Source organism: Sebastes fasciatus, chromosome 6, assembly GCF_043250625.1.
Source record: "Sebastes fasciatus isolate fSebFas1 chromosome 6, fSebFas1.pri, whole genome shotgun sequence".
NCBI lineage: Eukaryota > Metazoa > Chordata > Actinopteri > Perciformes > Sebastidae > Sebastes > Sebastes fasciatus.
Window position 1 is genome coordinate 8,972,807 of NC_133800.1, and position 20,352 is coordinate 8,993,158.

General features: G+C 40.0%; 1 protein-coding gene across 4 annotated transcripts; it reads right to left on the reverse strand.

Moving 5' to 3' along the window:
- Positions 1-5,818: 5,818 nt before the first annotated feature.
- araf (A-Raf proto-oncogene, serine/threonine kinase) lies at positions 5,819-19,733 on the reverse strand. 4 transcript variants are annotated; one of them, XM_074637506.1, is made up of 16 exons: positions 19,584-19,733; positions 17,446-17,660; positions 16,503-16,606; positions 15,441-15,543; positions 15,079-15,233; positions 14,064-14,162; positions 13,815-13,959; positions 13,481-13,508; positions 13,203-13,333; positions 12,825-13,027; positions 11,898-12,074; positions 11,420-11,466; positions 10,809-10,927; positions 9,620-9,751; positions 7,560-7,694; positions 5,819-7,410 (listed from the first exon to the last, which is right to left on the reverse strand). In XM_074637506.1, the coding sequence occupies exons 2-16, from the start codon at positions 17,554-17,556 to the stop codon at positions 7,270-7,272; spliced, it is 1,830 nt and encodes a 609-aa protein (XP_074493607.1). In that variant the 5' UTR covers positions 17,557-17,660; positions 19,584-19,733; the 3' UTR covers positions 5,819-7,269. The 4 variants fall into 4 exon arrangements, with proteins under 4 accessions (XP_074493607.1, XP_074493606.1, XP_074493608.1 ...); XM_074637505.1 differs by having other exon boundaries at positions 17,446-17,663; positions 19,584-19,722; XM_074637507.1 differs by lacking the exon at positions 19,584-19,733 and adding an exon at positions 18,772-19,146.
- Between the last annotated feature and the right edge of the window lie 619 nt (positions 19,734-20,352).

Sequence of the window (20,352 nt, forward strand, 5' to 3'; positions counted from 1 at the left end):
TTTAGACTGCACCTTATCCTCCATTTCGACTAACTTCATGTTGTCAGATGATCAGCGTTTCCTGTTTCAAGCTTTTTCTAGCAGTTCACTGATCTGTGGTGGAGCCATAAACATAACCACTTCCTCTTTTGACCCCGTTCAGTTGGTTCCTCTAACAAAACATCGGACGCTTGTGTTTCTCTAAAGCTCATAATTTAAAAGGCAGTGAAAACCCCCTTAATATAAATTCTTAAGACTTCCAATTTTTAAGGAACCTCGGAAATTTAGTAAAGAAACTGACAACTGTAATGATATTCTTGTCTAATGAAAAACACATTTGAAATGAGGCAGAGAAGACTGACGACAAGCAAGGTAACACAGATGAATGTATTTATTTAAAGAATAACTCCTGCATCAATATTTTAAGACAAAACAAAAACTAAAAAAAAAACAACTAAGATTTCCTTTACACTTTAAAATAATTGTTCTTTTTGAAACCATCACACAAAAAATAGAGACAAGTACAATTTTTGTAATTAAAAAAATGTAACTGTACACAGAACAATATACCATTTATTGCAAACTGAACACCCCTGACACCTCAGAAACTATAAACACAAGTATTGCAATTCACCTAGAGATATGAAAAGACAAAAAAAAAATAATAAACTACTCGGATGATACAGCTCTCTCTCATCCTCTTCTCTGAAACAAACAGCTGTGTTACGTCTGGTTTCCCCCCCCCCCCCTCCGGTGCCTCTGTAAGTCTCCAGAAGCAGCACAGTATCTTCTGTGTGAAGCCATTCAGGTCCATTTTTTAACAGATTTCCAGTAACTGCTGCATTTGTTCCCTCCTTTAGGATACCAGATGAACACAGTCCTCTTAGGGAGACACCACACTAAAACACAAAACTGAGCCACAATGATTCGATATCCTTTCTGAACAGGGAAATAATAGAGTCCACTACAGCGAGTCCCCTCTGAGAGGCGATGCACTTGACGACATTGAGTCACAGGAAACCTGGTCCAACATTGCATTACGGAAATTTTTCAAAAAGACATTCTGTCCCTGCTTTTGCTGAAAGGTTATAAAAAGCATCTCATTAAGAAAAAGGTGAGTTTCTCTCATCTCATTCAGCAGCCACAAGGCCATTCAAATACTTACAAGCTACACTTAAATATCACAGGACAGGCTCAAGTTTAACACGCGGCCCACCGTATATAACAAGTTACTTTTACAGTATTTTTGTGTTGCCGTTAACAAATGCTATCGTAGTGAAACCCTATGAGCAAAAATATTGCTAAAAAAGTTTGATACCTATAGTTTGTGCTCAAGATGTTTAGAAAGACAAGCCACTACAATTGCACCTGCAGGAGACCGTATCGGAATAAAAGGTCATTTTGAGGAGCAGACAGTACCGTGTCTAAAAGAACATTCTTGTTAGACAGAGTGCCCGGTGATGACGTGAACGTTGGTCTCTCTATAGACATTTAATCCACCTCAAAAGGGCCGCGGTCGCAGACGAGAACGTCTGCAAAGACATCAATAAATAAGAGAAAGACAGAAAAAAAAAAGTCTTTCCCAACCCTGGTTCACAAATCCCCCACCCCGACCCCCGCTGGTTAAACAAATGTCCCCGCCCTCCTCCGACCACGATCCACCGATAGAACTGGAATGAGTAAGAACAGTAAGGGTACCCAGCCCCTATTTTCACAACATTAAAATATCAAGGTTTAAATGTCTGATCTGCTGTCAAGTTCATTAATGACCGACGCGTGCAATATACAGAGAAGCAAAGGCCAGTTCACAGAACACCAAACACCACCCGAAAACATCACCCTCACAGCTGCTGCTAGTCCATTCACACTTGAGTGTGACACTACAAACCGTACGACTCAGTAGTATCTAAATACTTCCAAGATTACCAATTAACGCCAGAGAGCAGTGAATGTTGATCAATTCCAAAAAAACAATAGCAACCACCGCTGCAAGGAAAACCAACATTCAATAAAAATAGAATAGTTAACTCAGTTGTTACATTTATAATCCAGGAAAAAGCGCAGTGACACACGAGAGCTATGTAAATGTTAATAATAATCACGAATAACATGTGTACGGGCTGCTCTGGTTACAATCTGAAGGGACGCCGCTCGTCCTTCACTATGAACTGTAGCTGTTTCCACCCAGCAAATCAGGCCAAGAGGAGGTTTTGATGGAAACCGAGTACCATCCAGGTGTACACCTAGTACCGTGTACTGGCTTGCAATCAGGTATGAATCTGTGGGAACCTGTAGGCTACTCAACCTGAAAGCACTACCCCGCTGATGGTACTGGTGCACGGTACACTGTCTGGTTTGAGGAGGAGCAAAAACTACAAGTTTGAATTGAAAGTAAAAAAAAAAAAAAAAATCAGACTTCAGGTATGTCAATTTCTTAAGAAAACCAAATCTAGTGAAGAGAGAGAAAAGCTTTCAGGAAATACAGTGCTTTCCACAGATCACAGAGGGAAAAGCAGCTCCAGACAGCACAAAGTCCCTCTGCCATTTACACTTCTGATGGTTCCACATTGGTGTACAGTGCTTTTTGCATGAGATTAGGTTTATAATCCATGAAAGGACGCAGCCTGTCCCAAAAAAAAAACCTACTAATTACTCCCTGTGATGGATTAAATCCCATGATGCATTTGTTCTTAAAGGACAGCGTCCCTGTCAACGTAGCACAGGTACTCCATCCAACAATTTGAGGAGCACAGCGATGTTAGCAGGCTCCTGAGGCCTTCTCAATGTCAACCTATACTCATAATGCAGCAGGAACACTGACCACTAAAATACATCAACCATGCCAGAAAGCACCGCACACCATTTACAGATCCACCATCAGTTTACTTAGGAAGGTCTGGAGCGTTTTATTTGAACCATATCCAATTGTTGCGCGAGGCAGCTCGTTTTATATTTTGTATACATCCACATGTATTGGAAACGTATTGCATCATGAGGCAGTATACACCTGAGCATTGAACCTCAAACACAATCCTGAACAAAATAATCCTCACGAATGAATGAAGTGTCTGCCTCAGTCCTTTTACCACGTTAGTCATGAGACAACAGGAACTAGTTCCAGGCCTGACCCCAGAGAGCACACTGTGAGCAACATGATCAATAAGTCACCGTTTGGTTCTTTCATTCTTCTCCAGATTTGAAAAGGTGGGCAGTTTACCGTCAGACAAGCTCGGCCAAGAAACACCGTCAGCGTGGGGGAATTTTCATTGTTCATTCATTGTCTCTTTGACCACTTTCTATACAAATGCACAATGCACAGAAGGAAGGGAAACTCTCTTGGTTGCCACTCCGTTACAGTGATACAACAGCTAGCGGCCTCTACACGTGAAGTCAAGTCAATTCCATTAATTTAGCGCCATATCACACTGGAAGCTATCTCATGACACGTTTCATATAGAGCAGGTCTAGGGGAAGTTTTGAAGTGGGATTGTATGAGGTACTTATCAATAATAAGTGTATTACTTGCAGTAGATGACGATCGGCACGCCTCCAGCTTGGAGAAGCAGACAGGAGTTACCGCACGGAAGCAAAGCAATACAGTGCTGTGGGCGGGGACGGAAGAAAAACGGATTTTAGCCACCTAAAAGAAAGGCTCACCAAAAAAATCTTCAGATCAGATCTTTATCTGTGTAAGTGTACGCTATATTTAGAATATTTTCAGAACTGAAACTTATCTGTGCTTTCTCCAAACCAGCAGGCTCAGTTGTAAAAACAAACAAAAAACAGTACAGATATGTTTCACTTTCAGTTCAGTTGGCTGTCGAAAAATATTCTAAATATAGCGTACACTTAAACGGTTATCAATTATTTTAGGTGAGCCTTTTTTTAGGTGGCTAAAATATATTTTCTTTCTGCTGTCTCCGTCCACAGCGCTGTATTGCTTTGCTCCGGTGTCTTGTTTCTCGATGCTGGGGGCACACCAACCGTCATTTACTGTAGGTAATACACCTACTATGTAGAAGTACCTCATATAACCCCACATCAAAACATTTGAACTATTCCTTTAAGGTATGTCAGCATCCAAAAAACATGCACAAGGTGAACGTGCAATTTCTTTTTTGTGAATCTCACAAAACTAAAGCCATAAGCCACACCTTAATCACTGTGCCATCCTGGCCATCAACAGATTCCCATGCACCCTCATTTACATATCTAATTGAGCTTTTTGAACGGCTGTCTGAAAAATAAAAAAATAAATTGATTTTGAAGTTGACGATGACAATTGGAGAAGACTCGCATTATTACTCTTGCGGTCTGGATTTGTACGACTCGTAGCGTTGAGACTACAATACTCAAGACGAAGAATTCTTGGAGAGGAGTTGGCAGCTAACTGCAGGTTTTTAATCCTGCCTCTGGGCGTGGCCATGTGGAACAGGTACAAACACTTTTGCCTTTAGATATGGTCTGACACATACAGTCTAGTTCATTTGAAACATACTGAATCCTTAAGTATTTGCATAACATTTATTCCACTTCTCACACCTCCCACAGTGCGTCCAAACTGGAGTGACTCATTAACCAAGTTACTTACAGTGTTAATGCATTCCTACCAGCTAACAGTACTAGTTTTAATGTACGCGTTTGAGCATGTAACTGTGAAATATCAACCAGTGGCTAATCCATCCATGGTGCAGCGTTTTGAGAGCATTAAGAATAAACTTTTAAGACTAGACTGAAAAAAGACCTGTTGAAGCTGTGTGCCACGGGGGGTGCACTCCAGTCCCAGCATTTCTCGTCTCTGAAGGTGTAGAAAACAAATTGAACAGAAAACACATTATATGTAGCAGCAATACAACTAACCATTTACATTGAGACTGCAACTTACTATGGTCTGTCAATTCCTCAGGCTAAAAATTATGAATAAAAAAAAAAGGTAAAACTCGAGAAAGGAATCGGCTGAAGAAAAAGCCTCAGGACTTCTATGTTCTTGGAGAGTTCCTTGATTTGATGGTGTATATGTCACCGTGTATCAGGGGCAGACCAATACAGTGATCCGATTTTACACAAGATTTAAATGTTGCAGTTAAAGTAGTTGCTTTAGAATTGATCAATACTATGCTATCGGTCTATTGAGAGCCCTTAAACCTGAACCATCTTAATACAGTATTTGATTTTATCTGCATCAGAATTGTTAATATCCTGCTGGGTGTTAGTGGCCTGTGATGATTAACTGATGTTTTCAGGGGGCTTTTCTCTGAACTGGCAAAAATAAAATGCTTGGGAATATTTCTTAAACTTGTATTTTGAAATCTTGAATATCAGAGAAGCAAATTAAATTATCAGACGAAATCTTGTCTAAAATATTGGTCCTAACAATTCAATCCTGTTTTGAGTCTGAACTTATTACAACAAGCTTGAAAAAGAAATCCCAGTGGGGGTATGGTAAATAATATTACAAGTAACTTTTAGCTTTTAGTTACTTTGAAGAAAATGAGTAAAACCAGATGAACTTCTACCTGCTGTTGTATTATTCCCAATCAATAAGGTTTAAGACTCAACAGAGGAATGAGTGAATTACTAAACATAGCTCTAATCCTCAGACACAATAGAAAAAAATAATATTTGATTTTGAGCTACAGCCACTTCTGCCAGACCCTGCTGGGTTAACTTTTCAACTTCCACATGTCAAGTGCTCTTTTGGAGTTTAACTTTTTTTTTTTTTTGTCCATTGCAATATCAAAGGGAACTCGGGTCAAAGGCGAACTTGGTGATTTGAGTACGTCTATCCAAATTAGATACCTTATTGTGAGGTGTTCACCACTTTGTGGAAGAAAAGGTCATTTTGATTTGCAGCAATCCGCCACTTTTGTTTTTTTTCAAGCCCCGTCACTGCTATACAGCATGTGCAATAGATCTGTACTGTGTGTCATTTTATTTACATTCAAAGCTAATTGAGGTTTTTGAATGAAGCTCCAAATATCTGTTGTCATGTTTTATAATGTCATCACCCTATAATAAAGTGATTCAAACAATTGTTTGACCGCTAAACGCCAACAAATATGGAATGAAGCAGAATATTTTGTTAGATGTAATCATTTCCAAAATTCACAAAATGTTTTTAGCTGGTTTTTTTTCAATACGTTTTGACTTTACGCTCTGGAGGAATTGGAAATATTTGGAACACACGAGTTGGATACAATCCTACGCAGCCACCACTGGAATCTAATTCTACAAATAGTATAATACTAATAAATATTAGTGTAGCCTAATCTTCATCTGCAACTCTACAGAAATACGGGCTTTGAACAGATTGAATAGTTAAAAAATAAAATAAAAGCAGCGCAGCATTCGAAAGTTGATTTAGAATTCGAATGTCAACGTTATGAGCGAAGCTTCTAACTATTCGGTGCAGCCCTAGACGCTTTCACCGAGGTAACCATTATTCATTTTTCACTAAACTTTTTTTTGCATAGTTTAGTGAGGTTGACACGCTATTGTAGGCTTCCAATAGTTTGAACTTCCTCTGCCGCTTCATGTTGATTTGTTGTTGTGGTTAACTATGACATCAAATCAATTCTAGCAGTAAATAGTGGAGGTTCCCATCGAGACAAAATGTCCCATCTTTTACAAAACACTCCCAGACAGGCAGTGTTTGCTTTCAAATCAGTAGCTTCACATCTCAGATCTCCCATCACATTAGAGTGAAAGGGGCGCATGACAACTGAGCATTTGAAACATGTAAGCTGATCAGGTGACCTGAACCAGCAGCTCCAGCATTATGGCTGTTGAACTGATTTAAATCTTTTGGCTGTGATCACAGTGCTACACAAATGTCTGAGTGAGACTATTTTATTAATTAATTAATTAATTAGGCATAACATTTTGCAGGTTATGTGCAAAACACGTCCGTTTTGAACTTTTCCTCAAAACAACTGAAAAGACCTCCTAGTATGTCAGACTATGTGATGCAATTGAACCTCAAGTGGACTGATCAGAGGCATTTTAACATCCTTCTAGATACAGTAGATCATTATTTCACTTAATGAGCAGGTCTTTGTCATTTGTTTAAAGGAAAAGAAGATTCTCTATCAGACTAAAATATGGTACAGGTATTTCTGCAGTTACTGTGTTTTTGCGCTGAGTGCTGCATCTCCAGGGCTCTGCAGGGGCAGGAAGTGAGATCGGGGTTGTGGTCTGTCAGGACAGTCAGCTTGTGGCCTCCCTGAGGCACGGGGAATGCTGTGGTTTTGGACAGGGTGACGACCTCTCTGCCCCCGTGCTGTGAGGAGCTTAGAGAGGCATCAGCCTGGTGGTGTGGAACAGAAGGGGGTTCAGGTCCTCAGCATGGACGGCCCGATGGAGCGACGGCTCCGAGCGACTCCGCTCGATTTTTGGCAGCAGGTCTTGAACCTGCTCGATGGCTACCAGGATCTGATGAAAAAACAAACAAATGTAAAGTTGTCAATTGTCAGAATGTTTTTTGAAATAACTTGACGGACACACACTTTTTGTGCACAGCTGGGCTTGTGCTAATTTTGCAGGACACCTTTCGGTACATGCTTAAGCTATAAACTACTCACCTGTGGAAACAGGGGCCTCTCGTCACGTTTGAACTTCAGGCAGTCAACGATGAGCCTTTTCATCGACTTGGGTGAGGTACTATACAGCTTAGGGAGGTCTGGAGACAAGTAACCACGTCCAACCATAAAGATTATCTGAGAGAGAAAACAAAGAGGAAACTGTTGCTGAAATCTGACTGTGCTATTCATGTAGGCAAACAGTGCCAGTGTCACAAACTGAAGCTGCAGTAAACAAGAGGATAAGGGATTGCAATGTTTGCCAACAGGTTTTAAAGTCTTCATTTGATACAGCTGGTGAAAGTGACAAAGCCGCCGTGTATGGTGACGTATGTCACTCCATCTGTTGGTCAGTTAGTGAAACACTTCGGGCCAGTGAGAACAACTTTTGGTGATGACATTTTATGTAGTCCCACCAGCAGATCAAAATTTCCACTTGCTCTACACTGAAGTTCAAGATGTCTCAAAAAACGACCAATGGCCAAATTACCATGAAATTTGTTGTAGATATTGACGATGCGTAGAAGGTGAAATTAAAGCTAAAACAGTTTGTCGATCAACAGAAAATGAACGCGCAACTATTTTGATAATTAATTGTTTCAGCCATTTCTCAAGCAAAAATGCCAAAGGCTGAGCCATCGGTCTGTGAATGAGTATTTAGATTAGATCCTGATAGGCAGGTTGGCAACTTGCATGTGTTGGAGTGTGTGTGTGTGTGTGTGTGTGTGTAAATGGGTGAATGCTTACATATAGTGTAAAGCGCTTTGAGCGGTCGGAAGACTAGAAAAGCGCTATATAAATGCAAGTCCATTTACCATAATGAAGTGAGGCTCTCATGCTGTATTGTATTGCTCAACCTGGTGTGACCATTATGATCAGAGCGATAACCGCAAGCGACAGAGACGCCCCGTGTCATATGCAGCACATCTCCTCTGTCACACACTCACACGTTTTTTTTCAAACAAAATTTGTCATGAGTTCACGAGTGCTGTTTTTATGCCTCGTGTGGACAGTGCACACACGCCACTGTCTGTGCTCAGCATCTCCTCTCCTCATCCCTCTGTGTGTGCGAGTGTGGTTGTAGGTTACTTCAAAGTTTGCGGAGCCTCTCCCCCTAAACGGTGGCATTTTTAGGCTGATGTCAATACAGTTCATTATTTATCAATACATGTTTGTCATTTTTTTTTAAAGATTTGATAGCAATAGTGAGAGTTATGAAAGTAGGAGAGAGAGGGGATGCAGCAAAGATGCCACGGGTCGGATTCGAACCCCAGGCCGCTGCGGTAAGAACTCAGCCTTGCTACCTGGGGCGCCCCATGTTTGTCATATTTAATGTTAATTATGATATAATAAATTGTAGGGGGGCACAAAAGCTCATTTGGACAGGCATTTCCCTCTATGCCGCACCGGTTAAATAGGTTATCGGTGCATTTGCTCATATGCAGTTAGATGGAGTTGTTGATGGGACAGAGGATTGTCAGAGGATCCTCAGTAGAAAACCGCCAACCAATTTGCTGAATCCGCAATTTAAATAGCAATGTTGCCAATGTGCAGGCGCACCTGGCTTTTAAAGGGAATGGGAGTTGACACTTTGATTGATTTAATTAATGTTACTCCCAAAACACACGCCTTACTGTGTGCCCAGATTATGCGCCGTTTAACGAGCGAAAGTGGAGTTGGACACACCCTAAATGCATTTGTGCCATGCGCTCTAGACCGTGCGCTAGAGATCGTTTAAATAGGGCCCTATGTCAATGTTGTGTTAGTCTGACTCCCCGGATGTAGATTGTGGGTACAAATCTACCACTGGCGGCCTATTTCAGCCGGCATTCTCCTCCCCTTCCACTATCTGCAATATCTATTTTGCAAGTGCACCGTCGCTGCATCCTGGGTTTAGCGCTGCCCCACATGATTGTGATTGGTTTAAAGAAATACAAACAAGCCATAGTGCCCCCCCCCATACCAGAATGATAATGTGTGGAGCCAGACCTTTCTTTAGCCCTGTGAAGATCTGACTATGCGAGACTGTTGTGTAAATACAAAGAAGAGTAGTGTCATGTAACCTGGTCTCTGTTGTTGATATTGGAGTAAGGCAGGGTCCCTGACATCAGCTCAAACAGAACGACTCCGTAGCCGTATACGTCAGACTGGAACGTATATGGGTTGGTGTCCTGCATTCGGATCACCTCAGGAGCCTGAGGAAAACAAGAGAAAAAAAGCAAAAGTAAGCACATCATTTCTGTAATGACCTGCCAGAATCTCATGATAAATTAAACATTAACGCAGCTGTTAATAAGTTTGCTATATCTTAATTATAGAAAATATATTTGGCTAACATACAGTACTCATCACATAGGAATACAATACAACAAAAATCTATTTTTCCACATTTACATGAAAATGTATGCAGTAAGGTGCCCCACAATCCAATTAGATCACCAAATATACATCAAGAAACCGGTCGATGGAGTTATTGTGAAATTTTTGTCTCTGTTTTTACGTCACCACCCGATGAAATAATGTGTGCTACATTGTGGATTGACATAAAGTACAGTAAATAGCCCCAAAACATAAATACAATTATTTATATATAAACAGACTATTGTTACATTCAGTCTCTGTTAATGTGATGATTTAACTGAGTCAATGAAATCCCGTGCCACAGCTAATTCTTTTAAATTTCATTTGATGTAAAAGTTTGATCCAATATTTTACAGAATGTAGTGTTTACAAGGACTAAAAAGAACAACTGCCCAACTGCCCCAGACAACTAAAGTTAGACCTCTGTTCACCATTTTGTGCAGTCTGGTTGTTTCGACTGGCAAACACATTTACTCTAATTTCCAAAAGTGGTTAAAACATTAAGTGCGGAACAATAAGTCAAATGAAAATATGCCACTATCATAGAATAATGTAAAAAGCAGCCTTACTAATACTGAAGTTGCTTAATCCAAATAAAGTAGAGGTTTAATATTTATCAAAACTTAGGGGGCTAAGTATGACTGGCTAATGAAGGGAGCTAAATTCTGTATAGAACTACAACGGGCAAAAACCTGCAGAATATGCAGCGAGTCAGGCTAGTCTGGCAAAAGCTCCGTTAATATTTAAGTTGAGTTCACCACTCCAAATATTTGGTTGTTTAATGACATCAAAAGGTATTCCTTAATGTCATAGTTTTGTAATAATCAGTCATTTTAGTGGATGTCTCTCCATCAAATCAAAGTAATTATATACAGTAAGAGAGAGGCTTACCATCCACAGAATGGATCCACTGGGCTGTTCTACCTGTTGAGAGCCGCTCCACCGAGACTTCACCGTGGCCAAGCCAAAGTCACCAATCTTAACAGTCCAGCCCTCGTGAAGAAAAATATCTAGCAGCAAAGCTCAGGAAATATTACAACAAACATCTGGTGTACATATTCATGGTATTAGTTACAACAAAAACCTAAGGCTGTCACGGAGGCATAAAAACGTAACCAAATTTTACGTGTTAATTTCCATTTCAAATGTTTCATTGGTCATGGTTGCCTAGTCTGTATGTTTAGCATCATTATCCTACTGCATGCAACATGTTTTATACTGTTCTCCCCCACGGATACTAACACCCTTTCGCATTAAAGTCGTTGCTTCATTTCAAAGCCACAGAAGAAAATGACATGTTACTGTCCTTTATATACTTTGACTGTTCTGTACATGTCTGTCTATTAAAAGGTTATGATTCAAGTTTGTGGTTCGACCTTTGCTAGCTACAGAACATGTTCAAATTTGTCATTGTGATTATTGGTTGAGTATACAGTGATCTAAGCACAGAAAAACCTACACATCTACTTTGTTAAAAACACCACTGGACAATAAAAGGATACTGTTTGATTTCAGATCTCGATGAATTATGTTCTTCGCATGAAGATAACTGAAAGGGGAGGGGAAAAAAAATTATAGATTTCATCTGTATAAGGGAAGAGGCAGAGCACCACATTTTGACAGGACTTGATTCCACTTTCTGCATCCTGCACAACAACAACAGAAAGCCATCGTGTTAAGCCATTAGCTTTCTCAGAGGTTCTCTTACAATATTAACAGTCTATACTTTTAACATTACTGTATGTCTGACACTATCAAATCCCCCTTTTCAGACCATAGCTGAAACAAGTTAAACAACATTCATCTCTCACAGAATAATTTCTCTCAACCATACGAACCACCATTCTCTCAAAGTGCGAAAAAATGTGTAATGGAAAAAACAAAAACACTGCATCAAATTGACACATGTTGTATTTCAAAAAAGGGTGTCAGCAGTGAGTAAGTGGTAATAGTGAAATGGAATCTAGCAGCAAGTCTTACTCCATGCCCTGTGCCGTTTGTCTGGCCACATCAATGCGACGCATAGTGTCAAACTTGGTTTCTGTGACATGCAGATGGCGGTACAGGCTGCTGCCTTCACACCACTGTGTGATGATGGCAAAGTTGGGCTTAGTCATATAACCCATGAACAGCAGGATGTTGACGTGGCGGGTCTTCCTGCAGAGAACAGAAATGGTATTAGTGTTGCTGATCCATAATCAGATTAAGGTACAGTCATTGAATTGTTATAATTGAGAGTTAGATATAAATGTGATAACAAAATCAACCAGTGTTGGTCAAAGTCAAAGTGATGGCCAAAGAGTTATAATAATGTCCTACTAAATAGGCTAAAGAGCAGGTCCCTTTGCCTTATTTTCAAATGGAAACGCCCACTCAGCTGTTAGCAAAAAGCAGTGACATAGGCTACCAAAGTGAGCTAATCAACAAGGTTATTAATAATGTGAATGCTAGCACTAGCTGAGTCATAGCTGTGCTAAGTTTGGAAATAACTGAAAGGGTTAGTTTGTATTTTTGGAAGTTGGGTTGTATGCATATTCCCGTGTTCTACGAGGTAAAATTTGTATTTTTGTTAATGGAGTCTGGTGGCTTTGAAGAGAGCAATATAATGAGTTCAGTTCCCCGTCAGAAAGGGCTGTCTGACGGCGAGGTAATGTGGCTGTGGACCGGAGAAGCTGAAAAACGTATTTTAGCAATGTAATCCTATTGGGGCAAGCTGGCACCGTCTTTTATGTCCACTAAAAGTGCTTGTTATTGCCATGACAGGCTCTGATTGTTATTATAAGTGTCTGACATCATGGAAAGATTCTCGCTCAAGGGGAAGTCTTTTTCTGAAATCTCGCAAGGTGACATGTGCTGGAAGACTTATTATGTATGTAAGTTATGTGAAACACAGACAGCAATTCTCACCGTAAGACCTGCATTTCATTTTTGAAGGCCTGCAACTGTTCAGGCGTTGGCTCGGTGACTTTAAGGATCTTGATTGCCACGTCTCCGTGCCACTTGCCCTTGAAGACTGTTCCAAAGGAGCCAGAACCTATTCTCTTCTGAATGGTGACTTCTCGAGAATGGACCTCCCAGTAGTAACTTGAGTCTCTGTAGCCCCCTCGGTGCTGAAACATCACATTGATCGAATGTTTTGAGCTACTAACACACCATAAGTAAATCCCTTTACTTGAGATTTTTTGCACAACCAATTTGTGAATAGACCTTTCAAGGGGTTTGCAGTCACTACTAACTTTCTATATTCTTGTCTGACGACAACCAATGAGGTCAAAGACTACGTACCACTTTCTTTTTGTCGTCTGATGAGGAGGGTTTGCGCTCCTTGTGCTCTGAGGGAGACTTGGGCGGTCTCCTCCCCGGAGAGCCAAGAGAAGTTGGTGGGCTGGTGGAGGGCTTTGGTGAGGGCTCAGGACCTGCAGGAATGAGAAGGCAGTACAGGAGTACTTTGAAAAAAAAGAGACTAACACCACATGCAAAATTATAAATTAATAAAAATTTTGAAACGGTGAAGGAAACAAAAAGCAATACATTTAAAAAAATAAAATAAATGATGCACATACCCATTGTGTTGTTGTATTTTAGTGCTTCCTAAAAAGGAGGAGAGGCCCAGCATTATTAATTCACATTTGCTAATTTAATAAACAGGTAAGTAAAAGGTGTTGATGTCAGTGGATTGCCTGCTTTATAAGGACCAACATTTTCAAGCACTGGAGCTAGGTGTTCAACTTATGGTGTTGTATTGAAAATTGTATCAAAAAGCTGATCGGCAGTGAAAAGCAGGCAATAACTAACACTGTTTATCTGTTCAGTTGTTATACATTGAACAGTAGATACAATCGGATCCTCGTAACTATAGCAACCAAACAAAATATGGACCAAGCAGCCAACACTGACCTCTATAATGCTGACACCAACAGGGCCCACTGTGCTGACCATATGAACATTGGGAGTGGAGGTGGAGCGATGCCGCTGTAGAGACTGGCAATCTCCACCCGGCATGGGGAAGCGAAAGGCCGAGGTCGGGGAGAGGAGGTCCATCCTGAGTGATCGAGTAAAATAGTCACAATTTGTATTTTAATATCAGTTTCACAGACTGAGACTATACTGCCCTCTGAATATAATTTGTTTAGTATAGGAGCTTACCCAGCAGGCTCTGGGGTTAAGGCTAGGTTGCTCTGCGATGGGGAATTGTCTGGCAATAGTATCCGTGGGTACTCATCTGTGCAGGGATTAGGGTCAAATCTGGACAAAACATAGGAGAAAAGGGATAGGACAAGACCAAAAAGACCTAATGAAACAAGGTGTCAAGACAAAGAGATACTCTTTTACAGTAAAGACTTAAAGATCGTGAGGCTCTGGTTGTTACATATCTATATGCAACCCACCTAAACTGATCCTTACTGTTAAGCTGTTTATATTTTTATGATCCATATTGTACTATATATATATATATATATATATATATATATATATATATATATATATATATATATATATTGCTGTGCCGCAACTGCGGCACAGCAATTTCCCTTGGGAAGAATAAAGTTTTATCTCATCTTATCAGTTATCTTTTAGAGGTCAACCGATATAATACCGATAGTTTGGAGCAGGAAAAAGCCGATAGCAGATTAATCCATTAATATTTCATGGAGTTGAGAACTGCTTTCTGAAAAATATCTCAAACTATCAAAATAATGAAAGTCTGTCGTGCATTTATTTAAAACTCTTTATTGTAGCACCTACAGCACCAACGACGATTTTTACAGAGTGCATAGTTGTCTTGCCTTTATTTTTATCTGGTCCTATTTTCTCCTGTTTTTGAGGTTGAATGTTGACTCTTGAGCACAGAGACAGTTCTGTGTAAAAACCAAACAAACAAAAACCTAACAGTACGACTGAGAAATCTGGGGAAGACAATGAAATGTGGTTTAAAGCTCCTGAAAAAGCTAGTATGTGGACTTTGAGTTCCCCGTTGAGCTTCCCCCTTCTATCCCACCCATGCCAGGGGTGGCTGCTATGCTAAAGAAACAGTGGAAGTTGGAAAATATCTCTTGCCCTCGATGGCATCATAAAGGCCCTTGGTGCCCTCATACAAGTACACCCACTAATAAACTGAACAGAATCACTGGCTGATACTGAACCCCCTTGTACAACTCACCGTTTGCTCACTGTATCCATGTCCACGCACACAGTAGGGACCTTGCTACTGCAGTGCTGGTGAAATTTGTAGCCGCATGTCTGACATCTGAAGCCGTTAAAAAGAAACTTGTGGCAAAAATCACAGTAAGCCAGCTTGAAGAAGGTTTTCCGTACCTGCACAGATAAAGAGGCCACGATGTTCACTTTTTTTTTATTATAAATAATCACACCACCTATGTTTAACAAACATTTAGGCAAAAGACAATTACGAACCTGTGGAATGCCAACGAGGCCAGTTCCCTATAGGTTGGCATTCTATAAATATATATAAGATATTTCAAAGAAGCCATAAACATGTGAATGTATTCGCCAGCTACTTACAAAGTTGTGCATGGTGAGGGGAATATCATCCAGGACCTCGACTAAAAGCTCCTCTCCAACCAGCGGAGTGATGTCTGTGTCCCAATCTGTCAGTCTCTTACGACTGGCAAAGACATAAAAAAGTGAAAAACTTGAATGAAAAAGAAAGTTTTGTATATAATTATCAGGTTTAAAACACATACATTTTCAAACCTGAAGTGGCTATTTAGTGTTTCTCACAATGAAATGGTGTTTGACTTTAGATTTTTTGTGATGTGAGGAAAAAGGTATTTCTGCTATGGTGTGTATCAGCCAATACTAATACTGCATGATACTCATCTCTCTTGGAAAATGAGATCATGAACATGCTTATTTTTTTATTCTACGGTGAAATATAATTTAACGTATTGTGTGCAGTGATTCTGAGAGACACGGGCAGTCAGACGATCAGACTGACCAGAAGTTGTAAAAGCAGATTGTCCAGATAATCTAAACCACTTTATTTGTAGGTGAACCTGAATTTAAAATGCACCTGAAATGTTGCAAATAATCCCTCATTGCACAGGAAAACAGTGTGCCCACAACTATGATAAGAAAAGTAGGTCAACGTAGGTCTGTAAACTGTGTTGGACAGTTGGGGTAATCACTTTACTGTTCGCCTTTGTTTGCGCTTCATATAAGTATTCCTAACCTGGGGATTTGACTGTCTGATTATCTAACTGCTGGTGTTTCTTATCCTGTCTGACTTCTTTAGATGTCCGCAATTAACTTGGTGAGTACAGTGTTATTATTATGGATACGACTGATGGCCAAAACTATTAAAATTAGATCAAAAATTTTTCACACACACACGGTAGGTACTGTATTTGCGCATGTATCAATAACTTAAACACACAAAAATACTTTGCGCCTCACTTCATACACAAATGGATCAACAAACCACTCTGTACAATATGTAGATCTAAAACTTATGCCAATTGTTTGCTGTTGCCTCTTGATCTTTTATGTTGGCGATGCTGAATGCAACCCATTATCCCGTATATGGTGTGGGAGGACATTCAGCGGACAATAATGCAATCTTACCCTTCTAGAAGGCGAAATACAGCACAGCATTCTTGGCTCAGGCCTCTCACTTTGAGGGCTTTATCTAGACTCTCGTACACAGTCTGTCCATGGCGAACAGTCACCTGAGGACAGGAAACTGTATTAGAACAAATGTGACTTTGAAATGACATTCATTGGCCAGGTACACACAGGTAACAAGGAGGCATACTGGAAATACTGATAAGCAAAACTGACAGCTGCACATTGAGGTAAAGGACCGTGGTGATATCACTACACAAGATGTCACAAATATATGTGCATTTCTAACATAGTAATACAAAACAGATTTGGTACATAGTGTGGCAGGAAAACTGGAAGAGCTCAGCTAAATTTTGCAGACAATCCATTTTCCAACAATGGGTTGTCTGCAATATTACTGCAAATGATGCAAAATAATCAACTCAAGTTTCACTTCAAGGAATGGAAAGAGGACATGTATGCAGGCCTTGCTGAGCTCGGCCACATGGCTTGCTGTTTTACAGTAGAGCGATATGGATAACATGAGGAGCACATTGTCCTCCGCAAAATTTTAACTACAATGCACAATCATCATTATCACTAACGTTACAATTTAGCACATGACAGGACAATTTAACAACTATTTTTCAGAATATGAACACAAGACATCTATGTCTGATAGGAATAATGAGTCAATTAAACGTTGCTGGCAGGCACAATCTGTGAAAGCTGACACCAACTGTCCACTAGCTTACTCATTAACATGCTGTCAAAGATGTCAAATTTTGTGTGAGTAATTGCACTTACAACAGAAAGTGGCATAATTCTTTCACAGACGTGATAATAGTCAGCTATAACTCATTAATCTAGTAACATCATACTCATATTTATATTTGCTGCATGAAAAAAAAAGTTTTTTCTGCTGCATCATTGATAAAGAGCAGTATGAAGCCAAGCATCTCACCACTGTTCTCTGTTTGTTGGGGAGGTAGACTCGAATGGTGCCCCCACCTCGGGGTACATCCTCCGGACTAGTCTCCCCAGAGGAGGAGTAGGAGGAGGAGGTGGAGGACATGATGTGAGGCAGGAGGAGCTGGGACACGGACCACTTAGACACCACAACCTCAGGAGAGCTTCATGCACAGTGGGATCCAGAAGAGTTGGCCCTTTACTTGGAGCCTGCTACAACATGGACATATTTCAGTTTGGACACAATATACCTCATAAAATAACAGTAATGAGCAGATTTATATCTTAAATTCCCTTAAACTCATTGTGTAGCACTTTCAATAATATCTGCAACCTTTATATGTACAACATGTACCACCAAACAAAACTAAACTACCAACATCCACCAGATCCGGCTGCGTTTTTTGCTCACATCTCAGAAGCGTGAATTAATTTAATTTTAATATTTGATGATGCATTTGTTACTGACTTTACAACAGCAAAACTATTTCTTAATGTTTGAAATGTAATTAGTAAGAGAAAGGAGAAAGGATGGATCTGATTGTTGGGAAAATGGTCATTTATCGGTCCCAGATATCATGATGGTATCATGGGTTGAGGGTGTAGATGCCTCTCCTAAGAAATCAACTGTAAAAATCCAACAAAATGCACAAAGCCTGTTTTAAACAAACTTGGCACTGTATATGATTGCAAAAACTTGTGAAAAAAACAGCACGCAAACAAGCAAAACTGTACAAAAGTAGCATTATCCATATATTAAAAAAGGCCATGAATCAGGACAAACAATTAAAGTAGTTATCTTATCTTCATCAACATTACCAATGTACATTATATGCAACTGCCAAATTATATATATATAAACACAAGTTATGATGAAGAAGTAGAGCACACCAATCATCGCACCATCTCTATTTCTCTCAACACTGCCCTTATTTGTATGGCAAGAAGAAGAAGATGATGCCAAACACTTAACACTAAAAGTGCTGACAGCTGAGCAGGAACAAGAATCACTCTACCTGTTTAACACTTCAAAATATTGACTTTATAGCGTTTGTTTGGTGAATATATTATGCCGAATAAAGCCGAACGAGTCGTGAAAGGTTCTCAGTCGTTATGGACACAAAGTTAGATAAAAACATGCGTCGCTGAAGAGGGAAACAGTTTATTGCCTAAATGTTGCATTAAGTCTGGCGAGAGAGACATGAGCGAGACAACGGCACGTAGCTGACGTTAGCCGGTCTCATCGACTACGCTATGCTCTACTTAGCGGCACTACGATGTTTACAGCTAGGATTACCACACTGAACTAATATTAACTCACCCTAAATGTTGTAACCAGACCGATGTTTAAATGAAAGCTGCAACGAAGCGCTGACAGTCCAAAGCTGCAAACTTCTAGCTAATGCTACATAGCGTTAGCCAGTTAGCTTAGCATTAGCATGGGATTAGCCTGCGATGCGATATGACAGTTGGAGTTGTGGGAGGCCATGTTTCTCTCGGGACGCAAATTAGACGGTTTAAACTAACTTTAAAAGATAGATTAGTAGGAAACGGATAAAGGTGACATAATGCCAATATACACTAGTGCTAACGACGCAAAGTTATCAACGCGTTTTGTTATCAAGCTCGAAACTGTGCGAGCTAGCAGGCTAACTGGTGTAGGACAAGGCCTGTAGAAGGAAGATGGGACATCAATACGTCATAGCTATCGGGGTACCGCACATGCGCAGTAGAATCTGGCCTGCGCTCGCCGAAATTGAGCCAATCAAAACGCACGACCGCAGTTTGAGTCACACTGCGCATGCGTTATACAACACACTAAAACCCGTATCCTAGCCTTCTTCAACAGGCCTAGGTGTAGGAGAGGAGATTATGTGGCTAACTCAGAAGCTAATTTAGCTCACTTCACTGTGCTAGTGCTAGCAGGCTAATGTTAGCCAATCTGGGGGGTTTTACCACCGCGTCAGTTTATTGGCTACTTCTGCTGTCTTCACACAAGATAACACAACTTCTTCACTTGACATGCGTTAAACAAGTATGCTAGAGCAGTTGCTGTACATCTGAGGTGATAACAGTGAGCCCTCCTCCCGTCAGAGAGTTTAGTAATAGTTTAGAGAGAAGTTGAACGCTTACCTGGAGCAGCCATCTTGAATTCTTTCAATCTGAAGTGATGTCGGATCTGTCAAGTAACTTCAGGGGAAAGCGGAAAACCTCCGAGACGCTCCGTCTTCATTGGTCGACTGCTTTTAGCTGCATTAGGAAAAGCTCACCACACACACACATGGCCAGTGGGTGGCGGTAATTCACCGTCTACATATATATATACACAGGTTTAAATGTGGATTACACAATGTGAAGAATATCTGACACGTTGTCTAGATATATTAGTTAAATCACACAGTTATCATTCAGAAGAGTCTAGGAAAGGAGAGAAATAACAACAACAAACTTGCAAAAATGGAGAAAGATTATGGATCATCTTGGTGAATCTAGTCCTATTTTTATTCTACCATTGTTAGTTAGACTGTAAATGTCCACATGCAGCTTTTTTTTCCAATAGTCTTTATTTTATATTTGTAGACACTAATAATAATAATAATAATAATTTTATTTGTAGAGCACCTTTCAAGCCCAAAGCACAAATGCTTTCCAAGGAAATCCACATCATATACACCAGAATACACTGAAACTTAAATAAATAAATAAAAAACAGCACGCAAACAAGCAAAACTGTACAAAAGTAGCATTATCCATATATTAAAAAAGGCCATGAATCAGGACAAACATTTAAAGTAGTTATCTTATCTTCATCAACATTACCAATGTACATTATATCAATTATATGCAACTGCCAAATTATATATATAAACACAAGTTATGATGAAGAAGTAGAGCACACCAA